This window comes from Schistocerca serialis, chromosome 3 (assembly GCF_023864345.2).
Source record: "Schistocerca serialis cubense isolate TAMUIC-IGC-003099 chromosome 3, iqSchSeri2.2, whole genome shotgun sequence".
Classification (NCBI taxonomy): Eukaryota; Metazoa; Arthropoda; class Insecta; order Orthoptera; family Acrididae; genus Schistocerca; species Schistocerca serialis.
In genome coordinates this window covers 114,010,491-114,038,251 of record NC_064640.1, presented here as the reverse complement: position 1 = coordinate 114,038,251, position 27,761 = coordinate 114,010,491, and the positions used below count along the sequence as shown (strand labels likewise).

At 38.0% G+C, this 27,761-nt stretch overlaps 1 protein-coding gene across 1 annotated transcript in view; it reads right to left on the bottom strand.

The window, feature by feature from the left end:
* Positions 1–7,298: 7,298 nt before the first annotated feature.
* LOC126471545 (osmotic avoidance abnormal protein 3) overlaps positions 7,299–27,761 on the bottom strand; it is a 379,608-nt gene continuing 359,145 nt past the window's right edge. The window contains exon 17 of the mRNA XM_050099771.1: positions 7,299–7,603. Within this exon, the coding sequence (XP_049955728.1) occupies positions 7,401–7,603 (203 nt within the window). The 3' untranslated portion in view covers positions 7,299–7,400. The remainder of the gene's footprint in view (positions 7,604–27,761) is intronic.

Genomic DNA, 27,761 nt, shown 5'->3' with positions numbered 1-27,761 from the left:
GTGTGTGACATTATAATTGAACATGCATGCACTTACACTATATTGCTGTATAATACAAAGTTGTGTTTTCATTGTATGGACACTTGGATGACATCAGTAGTTTCAGTTTTGACAGAGAACTATATAATAATCAATATATAATTTTACTCAAGTGTTCTGAACCATAAACACATTTTACAGTCTTTGTAGAACTAAATTTAAAATTCATCAGAAATTTTGACATGTGTACAGTTTCTATATACAAGATTTTATTTGGACTCATTACATTAGACAATACTAACTACAATTAAACAGCAGTTTTAAAATTTTGTTTTCAGGCTTGGAAATTAAAATTACAACTTAGTGACAACAATGAAGTAAATTCATATTTACAGTGTTGGCACATACATTTTAAATTTATTTAAAAAATAGGTCTTGGCTACTACATTATATCAATTATATTCAATTCATTATTCTTTGGTCTTTTCTTCCTCTTCTTTTTCTTGTAGTCTGTGTCCAGTGGCTCCAGTCGAAGCTGCTCCTGCACTGATAAATTTACTATTCCTCTTGGACGGCTCCCTACAATGGAATCAAGATAGTCCTCTGTGAAGACAAAACTTTACTTTTTTGTGAAATTTGTGTGCAATATTTTTTGTGGATTGTTAACATACAGCATGTTTTAAATTTTATAATAGTTTCAGCCATCTTAAAGCATTTCTAAGATTATGTTTTATCAGTAATGAAACGTGGGCACTACCAATATTTCTAATACTTGCAAAATGGTTGCAGTAGTCATATTTTACAGCTAAATTAAAGTGTTCATGTTAGTAAGTCTTTGAAGTCTTGCGCAGTTAATTTATGTTGCGATGGGAGCTAGATTCAGTAGTCTGTTTTCAGTGTAAATTTTATATTAAATAGATAGAAGTATTACACACTTATTATCTCACCCATTTTTTCACTGGTATTAGTTGAAAAGTCAAGATGAAATATTTATTATGTTAATAAGTTCTAAAACATTATGAGAGGACTGAGTGATAAAGAATTCTACAGATGTTGTACAGACACTTTTTTAATTATATGGAAATGAATTGCATTTTTAATGCCTTTGCTGCTTGTGCCATAACAGCGCACATTATCATTCAATTTGACTTAGTAAACAGGATTTTGATGAAACAATATGTATTGAAAGATATGTTGCTCCTCATTGAGCCAATACAGCAAACCCTTGCACTCAGCTGAGTGAAAATATCAAGCATTTAAACTCAAAATTTTGAGAAATTCTGACAAAGTTTATGCATTTATTTTATTCTGGCATGTTAGACCCTCAGCTACTTCAGGGCTTCTCAGTATCATCACTTGCATCTGAGTCAATACTAAACTAGGCGATAAAGTTTCCCTCAACATCTAATCTGCCCACCCACTACCAACATGTGTTTGTAGATTTTTGCATTATGTGAAGTATTTAAATACATTCAGTATTGTAAGATTATAATAGGATACTGAGCTACCTCAAATGTGCAAGAGATAGTACCACAATTTGGCCTTTCCCATGTCTTTATATTGAAAAGTTCTAGATGCTACATACTCTAGGTACCGTAGCAAAGACAGTGCCTAGAGGAAGTTTTTATTCCTGCAGTCAAGGAAGTGTCTAGCAGCAGGGCTAAGTCTGCAGTGATGTGTGCCTTTTAAGAAGTACACACGTGTTCTGACAAATATTCAGCAGGTCTTCTAATATCATTAAATTAGACAAACAAAGATAATGATATATGTGTCACTGATAAAAATTTCCTTGTCAAGGGTCCCAACTCTAAAACACAAGAAATAAGTGAAACAGTAATGAACTTCATATACAAAAGACTGAATTCCAGTGGTTTTAGGCTAGTGATAATTGAGCTATCCAGTGAGTGCAAGTGCAGTCATTCTGAAAAAGTGTTGTATAAATCCAGGGTCACCACACAGATAGGGAGTACAGCATAGTTTCTGTTTAGAAGAGTGAAAAAGAAAACATAAGGAAGGAAGTGCTTGTATAAAGACAAAAATCCAACATAGACACAGGAACAGAGCATGGATTACAGAATGGAAGGAAGCCACAGTAATAAATTGTATGTGATAGTGGAATCGTTTGTGAGAAATACTAGCAATAAATGAGAAAAGATAACCTCTCACAGTGCTGGCACAATGTAGTGATCTGTGTATGTGTGTGTCCATAGGCTCTGAAGAATAATGTAGACTTGTAAGTTAAGTTATTGTTTTCAAGGTCCTATTTCTGTGCCTTTCCACTGGTCAATTCAAACATACAAAAAGTTTGAAACAAATATTATGATCCTAAGTCTTTCAAAAGCAACTTTATCCACTTTTAGGCGGTGAAAAATAACCTGAAAGTCTCAGAAACAGACATTAATGTTTGAATATTGACACCATTCATACAAAATTCATAGACTAATGGATCCACAGGCAGTGGATTCCTTTTAACCTAGGACCTAAGCGACCTCTCCTAGCTTTCTAATTTTGCCCAGCTAATTTTTCTTTCATGCTTGAAGAAGGAACATATTGTTCCAAAAGCTAGTAGAATTACTTTCTATTTTTTGTGTTTGTATAGGTAGTACTGGAAGTTGTATGTCATGATGGTTAGCTCTCGGCAGTCTTACTCTCTCTCTGTAATTTTTATAAAAGGTAAACTATAGCTGAAGATGATAATACCTTTGGCTGTTGAAAGTTGATGACTGAATGTTAAAACTGAACAGCATACGCTTATAATAGTGAATCACAAGTGGAACAATTTTGTCCAAATTTGTGATGTATGCCGGGCTTGACCAGAAATGAAAGTGAGGAAAGCAGGAGCTCCAGATGCCAAAGCATATAGAAAAAATTGAATTTTTGGTGTGGGTCAGGCGAGGTATGTGTCATTTATGGTAGCATAGTTTCTAGGCAGCAATTGGCGGAGAGGAAATGGTACAGAACTGTAATCTGGGGGCTGTGGGGTGGAGTCCCCACTTGGAAACTTTTTCTTTATCTTCAGTTTTTACATGACATATATTACAAATAAATTGAAATAATGGCAAATATTTTATTTATTAATATTTCCATAAAATGTATGAAAAGGAAAGGCAAAGGCAAATTTCGGAGTCCAAATAAATTTACAGGAAGGTATTGTAAGACATACATGAGAATTTCTTGTATAAAATTAAATACTGCTTTTGCTTTACAGTTGATGGTATACGCATGCTGGGGTGATATTCATCATAAAACTGGGTCGGGGGGTAATAATTTTGTTGACACCTTGCACTCATTATAAACACTGCATATTTACAATTTCATGGTTGTTTTAAAGTTTCTACATGTTACTTGGCCAAGAGCTAACAAGCAAATAAGCTCCAAAGCCACAGATAGCATTGTTACCTGCACCGGGTACCTACTGTTCACATGCAACTGGTGAGGGGTTCTCGACGGCCAAAATGAAACTAACAGTGTATAAAGTTATGTACACATTAATTACAACCCCTTTTTGCCAAGTTATTAGCAGAGCCCTCATAGGTGCTGCAAGTATAAGCCTTACTTCCGAATTTATTTGATATCCAAAATTTTCCTTTGCCTTTTCTTTTCAAACTTTTTATGAAATTTTTACTAAGTACAATTATTGAACATCTTTCGGTTTATGTGCAGTATAAGTAAAGTAAAAATTGAAAATAAAAAAGGTTTCTGCATAGGGGCTCAACCCCATGACCCTCGGACTATCATTCTGTACACTTTCCACTTCGCCAACCACTGCCTGGAAAATATGCTAATGTAAATGCCTCGTGACTCACTCAACCTGTGCCAAAAAGTGCTATTTTTTCTAAACACTTTGCCATCTGGAGCTCCCACTTCTATCACTTTCATTTGTGGTCAAGTAATGCAGATACCATAAATTAAAAAAAAAAAAAAAGGCAGTGATGAGGAGTACACCTTGTCATCCTCATTCACATACTGTTTTCTGAGGAAAAACCCTTCAGAACGTGAAACATGTTAAAATATACATTGCTGCAGTGATGCTGCTATGACGAAATGTTTCTCCAGATGATATTAATATTTTACTAATAATAAAGCTAGTTGGGTTATTTAATGTTTATCACACACACTTGTTTTAGCATATTTATACTAGAAAATTCTAAACTTGGTGTTTTACATAATCAGTAAAGAAGCTGCTGCTTTACAATGTGCTGCAGCTTTTCTGGATATATGTTGATGAGCTGGTGTTCATCTACTATGCGGGGTGGTCATAAAAGTTTAATTATCACCTTCAAAAAAATAAAGTTAAATGATTATTTTTTTGTTTGTTTGTCTGCAGTTTCACTAGAGGAACTGTAACAAAACAGCACAGACTGTTGATAAAGTCAAGGTGGACTGTGCCAATTTGTGCTACAGTATTGTGATGTGGGGATTTCAGTGTGTACCAGGGCTGCAGATATGTACCAGGAAACAGATGAAAAATTAATTATGTAACTCTATTTTTCAAGGTGATAATTAAATACACACAACAATTATGTGGGTATACTGATTAATAATGATCATGGCATCCTCTGTGGTAAAATATTCTGAAAGTAAAACAGTCCCACATTCAGATCTCCAGATGGGGACTACTAGGGAGAATACATCAGAAGGAAAAAATATCTAGCCTTCTCCAGACTGGCATGCTGATGGCATACCTTAATGTTATTGGTACATTAAGGAACTTAAAAAGAGAAATCGAGAGGTTGAAGTTAGGTATAGTGGGAATTTGGGAGTTAGTGAAATGCAGTGTAAAAAAGAATCTGTTTCTGATCAAATGAGTATAAGGTTATCAAAACTAAGTCAAATAAGGGTCATTCAGGAGCATAACTAATAATGAACAATGAAATGGGAAGGCAGCATTATTAATAATAACAGCATAGTGAATGGATTATCATAACCAAGAAAAACATAAATCCACAACATACTACAGCAGTACAGGTGTACACACATACAATAATTTCAGTATTCCTAACAGAAACACGAGAAAAAGATTTGACAGCTAAAGGGAAATGGAAGAAAAATGAAAAATATAAATACTCAGTGAGGAATGGGATCATGTAGAACATAAAATTCAGCTGATTACAATCTCTCACTGGACTTTTCAGAGTTCCTCGCAATCTAATGTTTTCATAAAACTATTCATTTTACCTTGGATGGTAATAAATAAATATACACTAGAGGATTCAAGACATTAGACAAAAATCAAATTATGTTACCATGAATTACCACTCATTTATTATACTAATATCCATTATGAACTTGAGGTTATTTAATCAATGTTACTCAGACACAGAAGTGATCATTAAAACTGACATGCCATAACCTGATGACAATTTGTGCACATCTTAAGTAATGCAATTAGTAATCCCTCTTCTCAGCACTACATTAGCTTAGCGTAAGAAACAGTATTTGTCCACAAGTTCAAAGTAAATTAAGAATATCCATTCTAAACATCTTTTTAGAAAACAGAAAGTAATTTAGAGCATAAACTAGTAACCTGGTGACTTAGAATATCCATTATAGTATTGTACTCAACTACACGAGCTGCTCCCTCATTACTGTGAAATATACAATTCTTCATCTGCAGCTACATACATATCCCACAAGCGACCATATGGTGTGTGGCAGAGGGTGCCCTGTACCACAACTAGCCATAAGTAATTCTGGTATCACAGCGAACATGTTAACGACACAACTATAGGTATTAGATTAGCCATTGATTACTGGGAACATTAATGATTACTTACACCATTCTATGTTCTGCACTTACTAAAATTTATAACTTACAATAAATCTTCTCACAAACAAAGCCAAAGGAATTGTACATCTTCAAAATTATTTAACTTTATTCTCAGTTTTACAAAAAAGTCTTGTAATATAGTAAGTTTCCTTGAAAAAACACACTAAGTAATTACAGCTTGTGATACTCTTACAAGTCACTTTTATGGTCCAGGTGGGCACTGACAGACAATATAATGTTTCTCTGTGTGGAACATTTATGGGGCAGCATTTTCCATCAGAACAGAGCTCACTATAGCAACTGACTACAGTAATAATAGTTTTTATTCATCTATATGTTTGTCACATATGTACTTATTTTGCATTCAGAACAACTTTGAACAAAAAGTGCTCTTCCACAGCACAGTGAGAAACATGCAGTATAGGTAAGGGGAATGTTTAACAGAATATCACTTCATTTTCAGTTTTGTTCCAGTATTATTTCAAGCACATCCATATTAAAAGTACTAAAATAAAATGTGAGGCAATCACCAAAAATTATAAACAACAGAGTACGAAAATCTGGTCACAAATATGGACAATATTTAGCAAACACTAAACATAATTTTGCACTGCTGCATTGTGCATCTGTGTCATGTGTATTCAATCATTTTTGTGAGTACATTCTACATCACCTCACTACATGTGAACAGAAGTTGTGTAAGGTCTGAGTGTGTTACTAACACAATGTACTTAATCAAGTCTGTGGAAGCGAAAGCAGTGCATAACTATCTGACAGGTAAAATGGACTCATTTGTAATGTTTATAAGAGTAAAGTGAAACATCCAATTGTCAAAATATATCCCCAACTTTCAGAGCTGCTTTGATACCAAGAATATCTCTATATCCCAACATTAGATATCTGCCTGATTTGCTCAAGCATGAGGCACATTTCAAACCCAAGTCATGTGTCCAACATGAAACTACACAGACCATTTCTGTTATCTGGTTTATAGCAGTTGCTTAAATCCACTAAGATCTCGTTGTATTCCCAATCAGATCCTCATTGTAATTAATTACAGTTTGTTATTCTTATCTGGTCCTTTCATTACAATGTTGTATTCTTCTATTTGTTTTATCAGTAAATACTTTTTGTATCTCTTTCTAAAAGTACTTCACCATCTTCATTGTAACTTTTTTCGCTCTCATAAAGCTACATTTTATCTTATAGCTCTGCTATCTGTGTGCAGGTTCAGTAAGCCACATTAAAAATATAGTTATCTAGCTTATAAATCAATCAATGTGTCAACTCACACCTCCATTTTCCCTTTCAGTTCATTTATCCCTAAAAAAAGTAGCTACAAGCTCCATAAACAAAATAGCACCTCGGGCTGGCTGCTTCTTTATATATTCTTTATTTATCATGCCACAAATAACAAGTGTAGAATAAATTGCACACATCTTTCAAATGTTAACATTTTGTACAAAGTCCATGAATTGCTTTAATATCTGTCTCATTAAATTCTAAGAATATTTACACATTTCTACATAATTCATTTTCAAAGGTATGAAAATAAATTCTGTATACTGATGGAATTTCTTCACACAATATGAGCAATGAGTTTCAAACAAATAAAATTAGAGCCATTCAAAATACAAAAATAAATTTTCAACTATTTTTTTATGTCGCGTGTGTGTCCCACTTCACTAGTGGTTATTCCACCAGACCATGAATTATTTAATGATGTATTCCCTTTCACAGGTGAAAGAAATGAAAGGTCACCCACCGAAGAATGCAAACAACTTTTGCTGAGATTCAAGTTTGAAATGCCATTCACCTCACTTGCCTGGTTAGCTTTGCGTTTATTTTTGTAACCTGCAATAGAAAGCAAAATTTATATTTGCTACAGAATTTGAATTTCAGTTTTATTTATAAATTTTGTCCAAGTCATTTAAATGCATTAGATAATAAGTGATGGATGAGGAGAGAATTATAATGTAGAAATGTAATAAATAAATATGCAGTTTTTATGGAAACCCTGAGACATGCTTCAAAGATGAAAAAAATTATTTTAGCATAATGATTTTGATTTGTTTTTGGAATAAACAATGTTAGTGACCACTATCAGACCAAAGCCTGGAAAAAGGGGAAAAAAGGAGGGGGGGGGGGGGGGGGAGGTGATATTACCACCTTGAAATGGGACTACATCAGTGTCAGGTAAAAGAAGCAGAATATGTACTCTAGTCAATAGATGACTTTGGATAGGATATGCATCACCCTCCAAACTTCCAGCTATGTGGAAATAATTGGATAATATATGCTTACTCTATTTACAGTACTGGAGATTTGCAGTACGGACAGAGCTTCCGTAGTGGAACTGAGAAATATAATTATGATGATGAAGGGAGATGAAGTGTCATTGAAAGTAGTCTGCAATCATTTATGAAAAAGAGCAAATGAGACACATTTATAGACAACAACAAAGATGCAACAGATGTACGAGAGGAAATAAAAGGTGATATGAGGATTGAATGAAGACGTCAAAGTTTTGAAGAAAATGTATATCAAACCAAGAGATGGTAGAATTCACTGATATCCACTGAAAATATGACAGTTAATTCCTTTCTAGAAATTTTTATATGTCAGTTGGATATCAGTCTTCTTAGATGGATAACACCAGCAAATGTTAACAGAATTGAAACTTCCTAGCAGATTGAAACTGTGTGCCGGGCTGTGACTCGAACTCGGGACCTTTGCCTTTCACGGGCAAGTGCTCGCAAAAGGCAAAGTCCCGAGTTTGAGTCTCGGCCCGGCACTCAGTTTTAATCTGCTAGGAAGTTTCATATCAGCGCACACTCCACTGCAGAGTGAAAATCTCATTCTATTAACAGAATTTATGGAATATATGATAAGTTAAAGACAAGACAACCCTGTACCTAGAATAAAAGGTTTGAGAGAATGAGAAAAATATGTTACAGGCATCTGTAAAACATTGATAAGTACATTTACAATTAAAACATTTCACAGTATGCAATATGTGCTACAAAAAATATTGCCAGCTCTGACAAACAGTGAAAATTGTGTGGCATCTTACCAAGCAAGAAACAAATTAAAAACACACTTCAAAATAAATTGTTGATATTTCCATAAGTTACAAAATTCTGTTATATTTTCATCATGGGAACATACAGCCAGCGAGCACTCTACTTGGCAAAGTATCTTGTGCAAAGCATGCAAATATTGGTAACCTAACATTTGTTCAATGTAATAAAGTGACAAAAATAGACACTGACAAGTATTAACCCTCAGCTTCTGTGGTAATCATTATATACCAGTAGGTGAAACAAAAGCAAAGAAAAGTTATGTGAACACACAAAATATTCTTGGCCATCTTTTCAAAGATTACCTACACCAAAATCATCAGGAGCAGCTGACTGCCATAACTGCTAGTGTAGTGGTCTTTTATAACACATTGTCATCCTATGATTGGTTGACATCCATGTGATGATGTACTACCACATTGTATTGATGTCTCCAGTGGGAGGATGCTAGGGGTACCACTACTCCGTTTGTACTCTACACAGTTTTGTGAATTTCTTGTAATCTTTCAATGTTGTGACCTTGCTTCTGTGCAACATTAAAGTTAGAGCTTTTTTCTCATGTAAAGTAATTGTTTGTCCATTATGACCCCGATGGCTCCTTTGATAACAGAGTCCTAGTGAGAAGATGCGTGGACATGATTTTTTTATCAGTCATAATTTTATGTTTATTTGTGAGACTGTACAGATGGTCTGAGTGACATAGTATTTTCTTCCATAGTAATAAAGAATGTTACAAATTCCAGGGATCCAGGGAACAAGACTATCCTTTAACTGTGGACACCATTAGCTTCTTGAGTATTTAGAAAATATGTCTTAATGTCTTGACTGCCCAGGACCCTACCTACTGTACTATATGTAGACCTGCAGAAAGGAACATATCTGCATTTTGTTTCTTACAGTGTGCCAACTTCATTTCTTGATCATCATAACTGTTCATCAGATCATATGTTCCTGTGCTACACACAGAGCTTGCAACAGTCAGTCCATAAGAGAGTGGTTTTATAATGTTACTTAAAATCCGTCTTGATTGCAAATTTTTTTTTATTCATAAAAATAAAAAAAATAAAAAATAATTGCAATCAAGACGGATTTTAAGTAACATTATAAAATCACTGATTGCTGTTATCCCATAAGACATTATGTCTATTTTTGCAAAGAGTGGTTTTAAATACACTGATACAAAAAGCTGCTGATTGTTTCTGACAAAAAGCACTTGTATTCTGTGATTAAACATCTGAAGCACATGTTCCAAAAGAATGGCTATATGGATCAACACATCAAATGACACTCTATAACAAACAAAAAAAGAAAGACATTTAACAATCATGAGATAACCCACATGTTGTGTTCCTTGTTTTCTTTGAAGTTACATAGAGTAAAATAGGTATGGTCCTAGGTAAAGTGCACTTCATGCAGAAAATTGGTGGCACATTAAAAATAGAAATTAGAAAAAGTCAGAAGTTGCAGATCACAGTCCCACAAATAAATGTTAAATTATATTTGATGAAACACTCATCTTAATCTATCTGACATCAAAGAAGCTGTATGGATCACAATCTGTGACAGTAGCTTCAACAGGAACAGTGACTATAACCTTGGTGATGCATGGAGGCAGGCTCTCAGTGTTGAGAGACTAGAGAGAAGTGCCAACACAAGTGATGATGCCACTGGCATCCCTCTACTGCAGACAACCTCACATTCTCTGGCAGCTCGATGTCACATAGATGTAGCTTAACTAATCATAATCACTACTGATTATAAAATGGCACAATAGCAGCAGCAATCCTGACAAAGCTCATGGAGGTAATAGCTGATACACAAAGTTTTTACTTTCATTAAACATAGAATATTTTAATAAATTGGTCCTTCTTTGACCTATCTTTTTCCCAATCATTGTTTGGTTTTATACATGAATGCAAACTCTCCTGGCATATACTGCTGACAATACTTCTTGGGTTGGCTTCACACACACACACAACAGGCTGGGAAGCACTACAAATTATACTGTAGTGTTCTAAAGAGCGTGATTTTAAAAAATCCAAGAGCATATTTATTAAATCTAATATTAACAATTCAAATAATAAAATAAAAATGGTTTGGATGGTGGTCAAAAGGAAGACAGGAAAAATTAAGGAAGGTACAGACAGTATCGACTCCCATAACGGGAGCATGGTATATGAAGGTGATACTGTTGCTAATATCTTCGACAAGCATTTTTTGACAGTAGCAGATCAAATTGGCTGTAAAGGGTCTAGAGCTGAAGCCATGAGTCTTGTGCAAAAAACAGTGCAGAACAAAATTAGTCAGATGCATGTACCCTATATTACAACCAAAGAGATTGAGAAGGAACTAAGAAAATGAAAAATAAAAATTCCATTGGTGTGGATAACATATCTATCAAAATACTGAAGTGCTGCTGCAAATTTATTCTTGAAATTCTCTGTCACATATTTAATGAGTCCATAAACCAAGGTACTGTCCCTAATAGACTCAAATATGCAATTGTGAAACTGATGTTTGAAAAAGGTGATGAAGCTGATGTTTCCAACTACCAGCCAATTTCATTGTTAACAAGTCTCTAAAAAACTAGGGAAACTAATGTTCAAGAGAATCATGGATCATCGAATAAAAATAAAATCCTTAATAAAAATCAGTGTGGATATCAAAAGGGTACTTCAGCTGAACACACCATTTTCTCATTTGTCAACCAACTCCTTGAATCCATAAACAACAAAATATCACCTGTTGGAAACGTCTGTTGATGATGATGATGATGTTTAGTTTGTGGGATGCTCAACTGTGCAGTCATCAGTGCCAGTACAAAGTCCCAGTTTTCACACAGTTCAATTTTTCACATTCCAATCTGACCACTGTCATGAATGATGATGATGATGATGATGATGATGATATGATGAGGACAACACAAACACCCAGTCCCCAGGCAGAGAAAATTCCCAACCCGGCCGGGAATTGAACCCAGGTCCCTGTGATCCAAAGGCAGCAATGCTAGCGACTAGACCATGAGCTGCGGACAGAATCTTTTGTGATCTGTCTAAAACATTCAACTGTAGGATGAGAACTATGGATTAAATGGTAAAGTAAGGATGTTTCTCAAGTCATATCTAGATGACAGAAAGCAGAAGGTAGTATTGAACAATTCTGCAATGCCACCTACCTGCTCTGACTGGGACACAGTAAAATGTGGAGTGCCACAGGGCTCAGTGATCAATGATCTGCCATGCTGTATGACACAAAAATCACACTTCTCCATTTGCTGTTGACACAACCATTATGATTGACAAAACACCCAACTGCACCAACTGCAGTCTAGAGAACACTGTGACCACTGTATTCAGAGAAGCTCTAGAATGGTTCACTTCAAATGGTCTGTTACTCATTTTTAAAAAGACTCAATTCATTCAGTTTCAAACAGCAAATAAAACCAGGAAAATATTTAAATAAAATGTGATGACAGAGAAGTATTGAGAGTTGAGTCTTCCAAATTTCTGGAATTACACATAAACAACAGTCTAAATTGGTCAGTTCACATCAACAACCTATGTTAAAGACGGAATTCAGCAGCATTTGCCATTCGCTAAATTTCATCTGCTTGTGACTTGGAAACGATTAAAGCTGCATACGTAGGATATTTCCATTCACTTTGACATATGGAATCATATTGTGGGGTAACCAGTCATGAGTAAGCAAAGTCTTTATTGCATGGAAGAGAGTCATCAGAATTACGGCTAAAGCACACCCCAGATGCTCTTGCAGAAATTTATTCAAACAGCTCAGGATCCTCACCATGCCACCTCACTACATATTTCAGTAATGTGCTTTCTGAACAATAATTATACTGTTTACCAAATAAACAGTGAATATCATGATCATGATACAAGAAGTAAACATGATCTTCACAAAAGAAATCTCAGAATGGTGCGGAAAGAAGTACATTATTCAAGCATAAAAGTATACAATAAACTTCCATTTCATGTTAAATCAGTCATTTGAGATATGACCAAATTCAAAAAACAGCTGAAACTTTATCTTTTGAATTCTTTACAGCAATTTTTTGACAGTGTGTAAAAATTAGTAGAATGTGTTTAATTGTAAGCATTCCTATAAGAACTGACTATATAGCACTGGCATATCAATTGATGACAGAATGCTTTTAATATGTATTAGAATGTAAGACTTATAATTTGTTTGTGTAATCATTATTACTGTTATAATCTGTGTTGTTGTTTGAACACTTGAACATCATATATCTGTTTGTATATTATTTAGTTTGTAAGCCTCATGACCATTTAGATATGGTTATTACTGTAATAACCTGACACGTTCTTCATCGTAGTGACACACTTGCATCAAGGATGTATGGAACACAAAAATAATTAAGTAAATAGAAGTGCAGCAGATTCTTATTTTAAGGCAGTGGCTTCTTTTATGATTATCTAAGACAATAAACTGCTGTCTTTTCAAATGTAAACAAACAATGACAAGTGCCTCTGTTAAGCAAAATAATACATCAGTTTTTAACGACAATTACATATTAACAATCTACAGCAGCAGTTCATCATAGCCTATCTGTGATAGTGACCAAATGCTTATAGTTGTTTCACATGGTGGAATATGTAGAGCCAAGTATGTAAATTAAATGAATGAAGGAATGAATGAATGAATTTAGTAACACCACTTTGTTTTTCTTTGTAACAATATGGGGAAAAACTACAGAAAAATGCAGAAAGTTTAATTTGACTTTGAATGTAATACAGAATAGTGGCAATATAGTGGAAAGAGAGAGGGCTGACTGCAAGTCTGTATTTGGATCAGATGGCAAGGGTGCAAATAGGAAATGAGACCTTGGAAGACAGCAATATCAGGACTGGTGTCTCTCGTTGATACTATTTAATATTTATTTTGAGGAAATAATGAAAAGTTGTTTGGTTGGGAAAAGATGCATCAAGATAGATGGATGGAAAATAGAATGCATAAGATACACAGGTGACATGGTGAGTCTTTCAGAAAATGGAGAAATGCTGACTAAAATACTAAATGAACTGAATGAACATAGTATAAAAATAAACAAGAAGAAAATAAAAGTCATGGTTACAGGCTTAAAGAAAAGAAGAGTGAGGTATAAGTTATATGATAGCACTCAATTATTTAGGAGTTGGAGTACGGCAGATATTCATTGTGAACAGGACATCAAAGTCAGGCACTGCTGAAAGAGGCATTTCAAAAGCGAAAAAACTCTTAGCTAATGGTTTGTACACATAATTAAGAAAGCAATTAGTGAAATACCTGATATGGAGCATGGTCATTTACAAAGCAAAAACGTGCTCATTGAGAAAGCAAGATAAGAAATGAAGCTTGTGAAGTGTGGATATGGCACAGAATGGAGATCAGCTGGATTGATAGTCTGGAATGAGGAGTACTGAGAAGAGTTGGACAAGATCAAGCATGGGGGGAGGGGGGGGGGGCTATGAAGCCTAAACCTGGTGATGATTGAATATGATATCATCATTGATCGTGATTGAATATGATATCATCAATAATGAAGAGAGCACAAAGAATAGATCCTAATGACACAAGGCTTCTTTACTTAACTCACTAGAAACTAAGGAAATGAAGGCTTTGCACATTTTGAAACTTCATGCTAGATTAAAATGGTGTGCCATACTTAGAGTCAAAACCAGAATTTTGCCTCTCTCACATGATGCATTTGCCAAATGGACTGTCCTGGATAGAAGAGTCAGTAAGAGCAATTCCCATGGAAAGCAAGGACATGGGTTCAAGATTTAATCTGCCACAAAGTTTCAAAACAACAGACACTCCACTGCAGAGTAGAAGGATTCTGGATACACACATATTACCTCTGTGCCAAACTATTAGTCTAGAAACAAGAGGTAAAAAATGTCAACAATTTTATATTCTGTAGAAAACTCATAAAGAATTTATTGTTTTACGTTGAAGGAACGATAATGTCAGAGAAACAAATATTTCAGCAGAATTGTGGAAATTAGCAACACTGTACAGAGTATCTTTTCTATGAGTTACCAGACAAATTTCTGTGGTGTTTCTGAAGATACTTTCAGTATTGTCCTTGTGATGCATATGTGGAGTCTGTGCACACAGAAACTGTTTCTGTGGTATTTTTTGTGAGTGCTAGTGTACATAAAATATTATTTTTGCTCCAGTTAAAACCAAAGTATTGTCTAAAATACAATTCTATTCATTAAGTAAATAGAGAAATTTAAGGATATTTATTGAAGGTGACAGAAAAAAATAAATAATTCAGTGCAGATTCTGTGTTGTCTTCACAGTCCTATCAAGCGGCAGTCTTATTCAGTGTCACCCATTATAGGGGGATAGAGAGGGCTCAAGCCTCCCCCCCACCCCCACCCCCACCCAAAAAAAAATCGCAGTTGTTGGCATTGTCATTGCCAAGTGTCTAATCAATACATAAAGCAGTGTGTGTGTTTGTGGGGAGGGGGGTGGGGTGTTATAATCTCAGATATGGGGAAAAACATGTTTTTTCAGTCCATGCTGTATAGGGTTCCCTGCACAACAGATGAGTTGTGTGAGAATAGCATTGGCCTATCTTATTGTCCTACTCTGCAGGGCAGTTCACACGTCAGAGCTGTGGAACAGTTTTCCAGCCCCATATGTGTAAGCTGACCTGCACGGTAGGTGTGTTGTGTTAGAGTAGTATCGACCTGGATTGCATGGCAGCCCACACGTCAGGGACAACCAATGAGTTTTCAAGCCCCTGACATGTAGGCTGCCCAGCATGACATGCACGTGTTGGGAGTAGTACTGGCATGCTTCGTGAACCTGTTGTGCAGCAACTGCACATGTGGATGGGGATGACAGGGGAAAGGTTGGGATGGATAAGGGAGAGTAGGGAAGACAAGATGGACAGAGAAAGGAAGTGGAGAACTAGATGGACACAGAGAGATGGGAGAATAGTAGTAGATGGACAGAGATGTTAAAGAAGAGAAGATGGACAGAGTGTGGAGAAGGGTATCAACAGAGAGATGGGGGAAGGAGAGGATGGCCAGACAAAGGTGGAGGAGGAGATGATGGGCAGAAGGGATGTGTGAGAGGAGGAGACAGAAAAGAGGGGGGGGGGGGGGGGGGGTAGGAGATGACTTACACACATGAAGCCATGGGGAAAAGCCTAAAATAAACCTTATCCATGTACATATTACCACCACTGCACTTCATTCTACATCTACATCTCCATGAATACTCTGCATTTCACAGCAAAGTACCTGGCAAAGTGTTCATCAAACCACCTTCAGGCTATTTCTCTCTCTTGCACTCTTGAACAGAGCACAGTAAAAATGAAGATTATGTCTTTCCATGAGAGCTCTGATTTCTCTTATTTTATTATGCTGATCATTTCTCCTTATGTAGGTTGGCATCAATAAAATACTTTCACATTCAGAGTAGAAAGTTGGTGACTGAAATTTTGTGAAAATATATTGCCACAATGAAAAACAGCATTGTCTTAGTGATTGCCACCTCAACTTGCTTATCATATCTGTGATTCTCTCTCCCCTATTTCATGATAATACAAATCAAGCCACTGCCCTTTGAACTTTTTCAATGTCCTCCATCAATCCTACTGGTGAGGATACCATTCCACACAGTAACTCTCTAGCAGGGGATGGAAAAGCATAGGGTAGGCAGTCTCTTTAGTAGACCTATTGCACAGTCTAACTGTTCTGTCAATAAAACACAGTCTTTGGTTTGCCTCCCCACAACATTATCTATTTGATCATTCCAATTTAAGGTGATTGTTATTGTAATTCCTAGGCACTTAGGTGAATTAAAAGCCTTTATACTTGTATTATTTATCATGTAATCAAAATTTAGCAGATTCCATTTAGCACTCATTTGGATGGCCCCTCATCTTTCATTATTTAGTCAAAATTGCTGCTTTACCATACAGATATCTTAGCTAAGTAATTTTGCAATTGGTTTTGCTTTTCTGATGAGTTTACTAGATGGTAAGTTACAGCATCATTTACAAATAATTTAGAAGGGATGCTTAGATTATCTCCTAAATCAGTTATGTAGGTTAGGAACAGCAGAGTCCTATAACACTTCTCAGGGGAATGCCACATGGTACTTGTGTTATTGGATGACTTTTGTTGATTATTATGAACTGTGACCTTTCTGACAGGAAATCATGGATCCAGTTGCACAATTGAGACTATATCCCATGTGCAGACAATACTATTAGAAGTCTCTGTTGAGGAACGGTCTCAAAAGCCTTCTGGAAATCTAGAAATATGGAATCAATCTGAGATCTCCTGTCCATGTGAATACAGAGCTAGTTGTGTTCCACAAGAATGATATTTTATGATCTGTGGTGACTATTTGTCAATAGATCATTTTGTTCAAAGTAATTCATAATTTTCGAACACAGTATGTGTTCCAAAATCCTACTGGAAATCAACATCAGTTATAAGGATCTGTAATTCAGTGGATTATTCTGATTTCCTTTCTTGAGTATTAGTGTGACATGGGCAACTTTCCAATCTTTAGGTACAAATCTCTTGTTAAGCAAATGGTTACACATGATTGCTAAGTATGGAACTATTGTATTGGCATACTCTCAAAAGAACCTAATTGGTGTACAATCTGGGCCATAGGACTTGCCTTTATTAGATGATTCAAACTGCTTCATATTCAAATACACTCCTGGAAACTGAAATAAGAACACGGTGAATTCATTGTCCCAGGAAGGGGAAACTTTATTGACACATTCCTGGGGTCAGATACATCACATGATCACACTGACAGAACCACAGGCACATAGACACAGGCAACAGAGCATGCACAATGTCGGCACTAGTACAGTGTATATCCACCTTTCGCAGCAATGCAGGCTGCTATTCTCCCATGGAGACGATCGTAGAGATGCTGGATGTAGTCCTGTGGAACGGCTTGCCATGCCATTTCCACCTGGCGCCTCAGTTGGACCAGCGTTCGTGCTGGACGTGCAGACCGCGTGAGACGACGCTTCATCCAGTCCCAAACATGCTCAATGGGGGACAGATCCGGAGATCTTGCTGGCCAGGGTAGTTGACTTACACCTTCTAGAGCACGTTGGGTGGCACGGGATACATGCGGACGTGCATTGTCCTGTTGGAACAGCAAGTTCCCTTGCTGGTCTAGGAATGGTAGAACGATGGGTTCGATGACGGTTTGGATGTACCGTGCACTATTCAGTGTCCCCTCGACGATCACCAGTGGTGTACGGCCAGTGTAGGAGATCGCTCCCCACACCATGATGCCGGGTGTTGGCCCTGTGTGCCTCGGTCGTATGCAGTCCTGATTGTGGCGCTCACCTGCACGGCGCCAAACACGCAGACGACCATCATTGGCACCAAGGCAGAAGCGACTCTCATCGCTGAAGACGACACGTCTCCATTCGTCCCTCCATTCACGCCTGTCGCGACACCACTGGAGGCGGGCTGCATGATGTTGGGGCGTGAGCGAAAGATGGCCTAACGGTGTGCGGGACCGTAGCCCAGCTTCATGGAGACGGTTGCGAATGGTCCTCGCCGATACCCCAGGAGCAACAGTGTCCCTAATTTGCTGGGAAGTGGCGGTGCGGTCCCCTACGGCACTGCGTAGGATCCTACGGTCTTGGCGTGCATCCGTGCGTCGCTGCGGTCCGGTCCCAGGTCAACGGGCACGTGCACCTTCCGCCGACCACTGGCGACAACATCGATGTACTGTGGAGACCTCACACCCCACGTGTTGAGCAATTCGGCGGTACGTCCACCCGGGTTCCGCATGCCCACTATACGCCCTCGCTCAAAGTCCGTCAACTGCACATACGGTTCACGTCCACGCTGTCGCGGCATGCTACCAGTGTTAAAGACTGCGATGGAGCTCCGTATGCCACGGCAAACTGGCTGACACTGACGGCGGCGGTGCACAAATGCTGCGCAGCTAGCGCCATTCGACGGCCAACACCGCGGTTCCTGGTGTGTCCGCTGTGCCATGCGTGTGGTCATTGCTTGTACAGCCCTCTCGCAGTGTCCGGAGCAAGTATGGTGGGTCTGACACACTGGCGTCAATGTGTTCTTTTTTCCATTTCCAGGAGTGTACATCAAAGGGCAATACAGAACAGATTTGACAGCTACCTTGGGGAAGTGTTTCACCATTGACAGGAGCATAAATTTCAAGATGATGTGCTAACCAACACAAAACCAGAAAAGAATCACAGTTTTAAATACATATCTGCAAATTGACATTCAAATGCCAACAACTTTTGTTACACAAATTCATCATTTGAACATTCCTGTGGCTGCTGCACTTACCTGATACAGATCACCATTCATAGACTCTCTGAATGTGAATGTGTAACATGAACAGAGATTTTCAGAATACAATAATACTCCTGTCAAAGCAGTTTTCATTTATCCCAATTTAAAAAAATACATATAACTAAAGCTACTCTTTTCAAAACTATGAAGGGACTATTTTTTTATGGCACTGTACATCTTGAAGCAGAAGTGGAAAACAGAATTTTGTGTGCTTTAAGGAGAAGTAAGGAGTGTGATGTAAAAATTTAGTAACCCGTTTTAGGCTCTGCAGAATTATATGACATTTCCACTAACAAAATGTACTGCTGACAAAACATTTAACACCCACAGGCATTTGAACATGTGGCAGAGAAGCACAATTAGTGAAAAGCATATTTAAAATATGTGCTTATTAATTTGTCACAGAGAGATGATAAAAGATTGTAATGGGGCATACTTTGGGAAGATGTGGGGAAGCAGCCCTCTTCTGGAGGTGAGTGGAAGTGTAGACAATTCAGGTGGCCAGTCAGTTGCCAAAACTCGTTATTAACAATTACACATGAACGTAGTGTAATGCACCTGTGGCAAGCAGACAACAGGTGGTAAGCAGTGTTCCTCAGATGCAAGCATGCCGGCACGGATGTGCCTGCAGTGTGAGACAGCACGGTAGGACAGCGATGGGGCAAATGGTTGACAAGGCTAGGCAAGCTAACTCAGAAGAATTATGCAGCTGATGAACACAGAACTACAGGCTGGATAGCAGCTATGGTTGGTGGTGGTGCCCAAGGGTGCGAAACTGCCTGGAACTAACTGCATGGCCCGGACCAAGAGGCACGGCAGACTTCTGGCTGCCTGAGCTGAGGCAGTCAGATGACAGTTGTTGGTTCACAGTCCAATGATGGCAGCTGGAGTTGCCACAGATGTTCGATGACAACTGACTCTGTCTTTCAATGACTGGGGTCCTGCTGTTTTCATGTGGCAGTGTGTCAAACAACAGAAGCTACCTGAAAACTGTTCCATTCCCAGGACAATGGCATGCAAGAACATTGGTACCAGAGTGGTGGTGTCTGCCAAATTGCTGTATTGGCAGAGGTGTTGTCTGGCTAGCAGGCTGCGACTGTGGCCTGATTATGATTCTGGGCTGCTTTTCATACTGCTAAAGTTCTATATCACTACATTTCCTCTCTGCTTAGATTAATCCAGACTACTCGATTACTGCTTAAGAGAGTGGCTGCAGCAGAGATGCTGATCTGTCCAGCATTGTTTCTATACTTTACATTCATCTGCATGAATTCAGAGTAAACACTTATTGCTTAACTTCTCCCCTTTGCATGTCTTTTTTTCCTTTTTATATCATGCTCTACACACGATATCACTCTTAGGATGCTCAAATGTGGAGTTTCTAGGTCCCTTGTTTTGTTTTCACCACTTTGCTTTACTCAGTGGGGTTGAGTCACTGGTCATGACATGACTACTATGGATCTGCAGGTTAAAGGAAGGTAAAGATTGGATTTGGGCAACTCTGCATCTGAGGTGGCAGTACACAGTACTTACTATCATCAGAATTATGCAGGCAGCCAATGTGCTGGATCCTATGGTGATGAATCGGCGGCAGTGTTGGGTTCAATATTTTTTCACATGATCATTCAGATGTTCCATCATTGAGCAACTGCTTTGTGCTGCTTTCATCTGATCCAGGGAAGCCACTTAAGTAGATTAGGTTTTCCTCAGGCAGGATCTCAAATGGTAGGTCTAGCAGGTAGATTGATAAGTAGTTGGTGTTTAGTGTTGTGGTTCTGGTGATTGTGGGGGGCAATTGGAAAGTAGGCCCTGAGACATTGCATCATGTACCATTTATCAACAATTCCTTCCCCTGCAGTTTTATTTGCTGTGTGTTGCCAAAATGACCTCGTTCATAGTGGGTACAAATGATAACTACCAATTTTGGTACTGAGAATAGCCTTAGATTTTGGAAGAAATCAGTTCCACTTGTAATAACCTTATTGGGCACTCTGTCGCAGGCTTCTCAGAGTGAAACAGTGTGTACTCGTGAGACTCAGGAACTCTGTGTATTCTTTTTGTGAGGTAGACAGATTTGCCTAGCTCAGCACTGCAGTAACTCTGCAATCGAGAGTAGTACTTCCTCAGATCTCCCATCACCTTAAATGACTAGACTGACTTAGAAAATGTCCATCATAATGAATCCTTAAATCTAGAGCTAAACACCAAAATGTATCACAAACAAACATACTCAGTCTCATTAACTGGCAATATACTTCTTGTTGCAAGTCTACTGATCTACTTCTACACAAACTAAATAACTTACTTAGCACAACAGTACATGTACTGCACCATATAACATTGGTATTTCCTTTCAAAATTAAATTAGACATGCTAAGGTTCTACTAACATTGTGAATCAATTTTCACCTGAAAATTCTCTTAACCTATTACCTAAACAAAAATGTTTCCTGTGAGCTTCTCTCATAAAAGCAATGCAAGCATTAGCATAGCAACAATATATACTAACAAATATCCCTGATAACTAATTATAAAACACAAAAATTAGTTCCCCAGGTCACTTCGTGGTCTTAGGCATACAGCTGTGTTGGGCCAGCTGTTGGCACATACTGCTTCACTTGCTTAGTTTTACCTTTCTTTCTCATCTTTTCTCCTTTCTAATGGGATTTGCTGATGACTCACCTTGGCTTTTTGAGTGCAAGGAATACAGTTCTTTACACAAAGCGCTACATCTTGTATCCCCATTGGTCACAATAATTTTCCACAATGCAGCAATCTGTGGCACATCATCCACGATGCCCTGCTAATATGTAATCATGAGCCTGCCTCAGTATGTCATATATCAAGCTTGTTGGCATAACTATGTGTCACCCACATCATGTTTGCTTGTACAGCGCCCCATTGAGTTGTGCTTACCTTGTGAACTGCTGACAAACTGGGTTGGGAGCATGAGCTCTGTGGCATTCTTCCACACTTACTCCAATACACTCTATGGAGTCCACCAACAGAATATCACAGCTATGTGTATTCTATACTGAAATCCCTGTTAAATTCCTCTTCCTCCTGTACCTGTAGCTATTGGTGCACCTTTTGATAGCCTCACCTCTTCCAAACCAAAATTGTCTCCACTGTCTGGCACTACACATCTTCCATCAACTTCGCATATAAAAAATAAAGTATGTTGTATGAAAAATCGTTGATCCAATTCCTCTTTCTATAGCAACAACTCTACTACATACAAAGTATTAATTGGTAGATCATCTACTACATTTATTCAGAGTGGCCTTCCTGAACTTTTTGGTATTGTATCTCACAAGCTGAGTCTAACAGACCATGTATGCAGTTTAATTGGCTTATCCAATGTCTCACGTGTTTGTTGTGACAGTTCAGTTCTTTCAGCAGTAATATCAAGATGGAACGATGTTCCACCCAGCTCCACTGTGCTCAACTGTAGATCAGCTTTGATGTGATGTTTAACTAGGAAGTCTAGCTCAAGAATGATGCAACTTATGCATACACTAGGGAGAACATCCACACACACCCTGACATCCCCCCCCCCCCCCCAATTCAGAAACCCAACAATGCCAAACCAAATGAGTGAAGACCATTACCACCGTCACTGCTTAGTATACAATGTGAGGGGTTCAAATTCATGGTGCCAAACACAATCTGGCTAGCCGTAGATATCTATGATCCTGTATCCACCAAGAACTTACAAAAACTGAGCTGAGGCAGTCAGATGGCCTGAAGATGGTGGATGTGGCTGCATCATAAATTCAGTAACGACTGTCATGGTCTATGCATCATAGTATGGTCCAACTGTACCAATGATGATGGACTACACTTGGTGGTTTAAATACACCACTGGCCATTAAAATTGCTACACCAAGAAGAAATGCAGATGATAAACGGTATTCATAGGACAAATATATTATACTATAACTGACATGTGATTACATTTTCAATTTGAGTGTATAGATCCTGAGAAATCAGTACCCAGAACAACCACCTCTGGCCGTAATAACGGCCTTTATACGCCTGGGCATTGAGTCAAACAAAGCTTGGATGGCGTGTACAGGTACAGCTGCCCATGCAGCTTCAACACGATACCACATTTCATCAAGAGTAGTGACTGGTGTATTGTGATGAGCCAGTTGCTCGGCCACCATTGACCAGACATTTACAGTTGCTGAGAGATCTGGAGAATGTGCTGGCCAGGGTAGCAGTCGAACATTTTCTGTATGCAGAAAGGCCCATACAGGACCTGCAACATGCGGTCGTGCATTATCCTCCTGAAATGTAGGGTTTCGCAGGAATCGAATGAAGGGTAGAGCCACGGGTCGTAACACATCTGAAATGTAACGTCCACTGTTCAAAGTGCTGTCAATGCGAACAAGAGGTGATCGAGACGTGTAAGCAATGGCACCCCATACAATCATGCCGGGTGATACGCCAGTATGGCGATGACGAATACTCACTTCCACTGTGCGTTCACTGCAATGTTGCCAAATACGGATGCAACCATCATGATGCTGTAAACAGAGACCGGATTCATCCGAAAAAATGACGTTTTGCCATTCGTGCACCCAGGTTCGTCGTTGAGTACATCATCTCTGGCACTCCTGTCTGTGATGCAGCATCAAGGGTAACCACAGCCACGGTCTCCGAGCTGATAGTCGATGACGCTGCAAACGTCGTCGAAATGTTCATGCAGATGTTGGTTGTCTTGCAAACGTCCCCATCTGTTGACTCAGGGATCGAGACATGGCTGCACGATCCGTTACAGCCATGCAGATAAGATGCCTGTCATCTCGACTGCTAGTGATATGAGGCCATTGGGATCCAGCATGGTGTTCCGTGTTACCCTCCTGAACCCACCAATTCCATATTCTGCTAACAGTCATTGGATCTCTACCAACGCGAGCAACAATGTCATGATACGATAAACCGCAATCGCAGTAGGCTACAATTCGACCTTTATCAAAGTCGGAAACGTGATGGTACGCATTTCTCCTCCTTACACGAGGAATCACAACAGCATTTCACCAGGCAACACTGGTAAACTGCTGTTTGTGTATGAGAAATCGGTTGGAAACTTTCCTCATGTCAGCACGTTGTAGGTGTCGCCACCGGCGCCAACCTTGGGTGAATGCTCTGAAAAGCTAATCATTTGCATATCACAGCATCTTCTTCCTGTCGGTTAAATTTAGCGTCTGTAGCATGTTATCTTCATGGTGCAGCAATTTTGATGGCCACTAGTGTATCACTGCCCAGGGCTAAGTTTCGTGGAAGTGCTGTGTTTCCATCTTACTTGGAAACATAAAAGTCTTGACTGAGTCAAGAACAATTCATAGGCAACCCTCATCACCTCCACCTCCCCTTGCACCTCAAATGTAATCATATTAATCACTTGGGTGCCCCTGGTCCTACTCAGTCTTTGCAGGAAGTAGCATACATAAATACCACTGAACTAAATGTTGCATCAATATAACTTGAGATTATTCTGTTTGTTGGGTACATAAAAGTAAAATTTAGTTTTTAGTGTAGTGCGTGAATAATGTATGCCAAGTGTAGAGAATTCTTTATAGCAGAATTTGGTCACTTTTGTTATCATGGTCTTCTGTTGCGTCAAAGATAATTACAACCTGGTATAGAAGACTGGTAACTACTGTATATGTTTTATCACAAAGGAAAATAAGAAGGTGGACAACAAAAGAAATTATTTGTACATAACTTGTTTGCTAGAAATAGTAGTCATCAATGCGAATGCAAAAAGATGGGTAAGCATTGGGCACAGTTGCTTTATTACCACGAAGAGTTTAAGGAAAGACTTTATCTGAAAACAGTGTTAGACACGAAATGATTGCAGATCAGAGGCATAATAACCTATATCAAATGTTAGACGCTGAAGATGGCACTGACTGAACAGTGTAATGACACATTGCACGTGTACAAAAATAGTAAAAACAACAATTCATTGTGTAAACAGTGTATAAAGCGTGTTATGAAAGGAATCTTATGTGTAAAGTGCAACTATTGGCGTCATGAAAAGTGCACTAGAGTGAACCTAAAATTCGTAAGTGACGATCTGCCATGGTCTTGCTCTGATTGTTTGCAACTGTGAAACAGCCGAACTTGTAAGAGATAATAGATAAATAAACTGCATACTCAGTGTTAAATACTGAAGCATGTACCTTTCCTACAATGAAGGCTTTTAATTGTTCATACATTCTATTTAAATCCTTGAAGATATTTCTTGAGCTTGGAATCTACTGCATATCAAAAGTGCGTCAGTCAGTGTACAAACTATATGTAAAATAAATCTATAGTCAGTAGCAACATAACAGTCTCCAGAGTGAATTTGATTTTCAATGCTTTATTGGGCATGGTCATGTTGAATGAGGAACACACTTGCCTTTCTCTGACAAAATAGTAGTCCAATTTACCAATGTTGGAAGGATCTGCAGTTTAATATGTAACAAAATGATGATGTTGAGTGGCTTGTTTCACATACACAGAAAACATTCAGAGATAACAGCAAATGACAGAAAAAAAATCCTGATAAACAGGGAATATAGCCCTTTCCATTTAAATTTTTAACCTATCACTTAACCAACAGAGCTATTAAACTACATGATAAATAGTGTGAAAACAAAAATAGAAAAAAAGAGTGAGATGCATTAAACTCTGCATAAAAATAACAAAACAGCGATAAAAGAAAATTTAAAAGCTTATAAATTCTAAAAATTGTTTACTACTTTGATGGGAAGTGAGAAGTATATCAGACAATAAATTACATAACTTAGTCAATATTTTAAATGAATGTTTGTAGAACAACCCACATTTATGAACAGAAGACCTAGCACTATTATTGGGACAGTTGGCAAAGCCTGGCAGGCCCAATTCATGAACCATCATTACTTTGAAGTTATGGAAATTCAAAATTTGAATCAAAATGCATATTACTCCTCAAATTATGGTCTGTAATCTTCAATGAAACAGGGTGCCTTCGAGCAGAATGTCTTGGTGGTTGTTCAACTGCTGCTCTTATCAGCTACACATTTTCTAGTGTTCTGATGGATCTGCATTGGCCATGTGTATCTCTTCTTTGTGTACTACCATTTTCCTCAAACTGCCATACCCAGAAGTGCATCATGTTCACATTAGGAACAGCATTGTTGTGCTGTTGCCAAAAAGCTCTTTGTGTAATGATCACAGATTGATCATTTTCAAAATATGCATGCATGACAAAGCCCAATGTGCTCTGGTCCAAACCACATTGGCTACTGAAACAGGGTCACTGATGGAACAAAAGGAGACCATGTGCAACTTCCTACCCCAGCACTGATCAAGCAGTTATCCCTCAAAACTGCTTAGTCAGTTCTACCGCAGCTTGTATGTGTGGTTGCACTGAAACACAAATTTATTTATTTTTTATTTATCTGTCAGGTTCCGTGGGACCATGCAAGACAATGCTACTTGATCATGGAATAAGGCAGTACATAGTTTACAAGACTGATAAGAAAATTTATAAACCAATTTGAGAGAGTGTATGTATAAATAACACGTTACAGAGAAAAATTCTTAACTACTATGAGGAACTTCTGTACAGAAAAGGAGTAGTGTGCCATAAGGAAACCTTCAACTTGGATCTGAATACTTGAGGTTAATTGCTCAATTGTTTCAGTTATCTTGCAAGTCTATTGAAAATAAAACCTGCTGAATAGCACAAATCTTTCTGTACAGAGCTTAAGGAAGTATTATCCAAGTGCATATCTTTCTTTGTCTAGTGTACAATGAATGAATGTTGTAGTTTCTTCTGAATAAATACATGTTTTCAACAACAACAAGTCCCTTGATGCAATCTGTATACAGGGACAGCAGATTACAATTTTGAGACACCTGAACAAGAGCCAAAATGAAGTTCGTGGACTGACACCATGGATCAGTCAGACAACCCTTTTCTGGGCCTTGAATATTCTTGGTGAGTGCCTCAGAATATGACATCATATGAGATAATAGAGCGAAGGTAAATAGAGTAAACAAGTATTTGTGTTTCAGCATCAGAGACAGTGGAGATCATTCTTATAGTGAAGAGAGCAGCATTTAGCTTCACCAACTGATCTTGAACATGATACTTCCAAGAAACTCTTCCATCAACCCTCAGTTCTAACAATTTAAAATGGTCAACTTCACTGACTGTTTGACCAACTTTGGACACTAAAATTTCTCTTTTACAAGAGTTCCATGCCATAAACTGTAAGCATTACAATTTTTTTATTTATTTCTGTTCTCTGGAAGCCACATGCTGTTACTGACTACTCTGTTAGTTACATCATTTATATTATATCCCATGTCTTTCACAATAATGCTTGTGTTATCCGCAAACAGAAATTTTTTTGAGTCATCATTGATATACAGGGTGAACCGTAACTCAACAGACTAACTTTCAATGGTTGTTTAAAGACACATTCTGAGTATTTTGCTACAAGGGACCAATGGTCTCCAGCAGTTCATTACTGATTTATTGGTTTTCATTTAGTTTTTAAATCCAGTTATCTTTCTATCTGTACTGCACTGA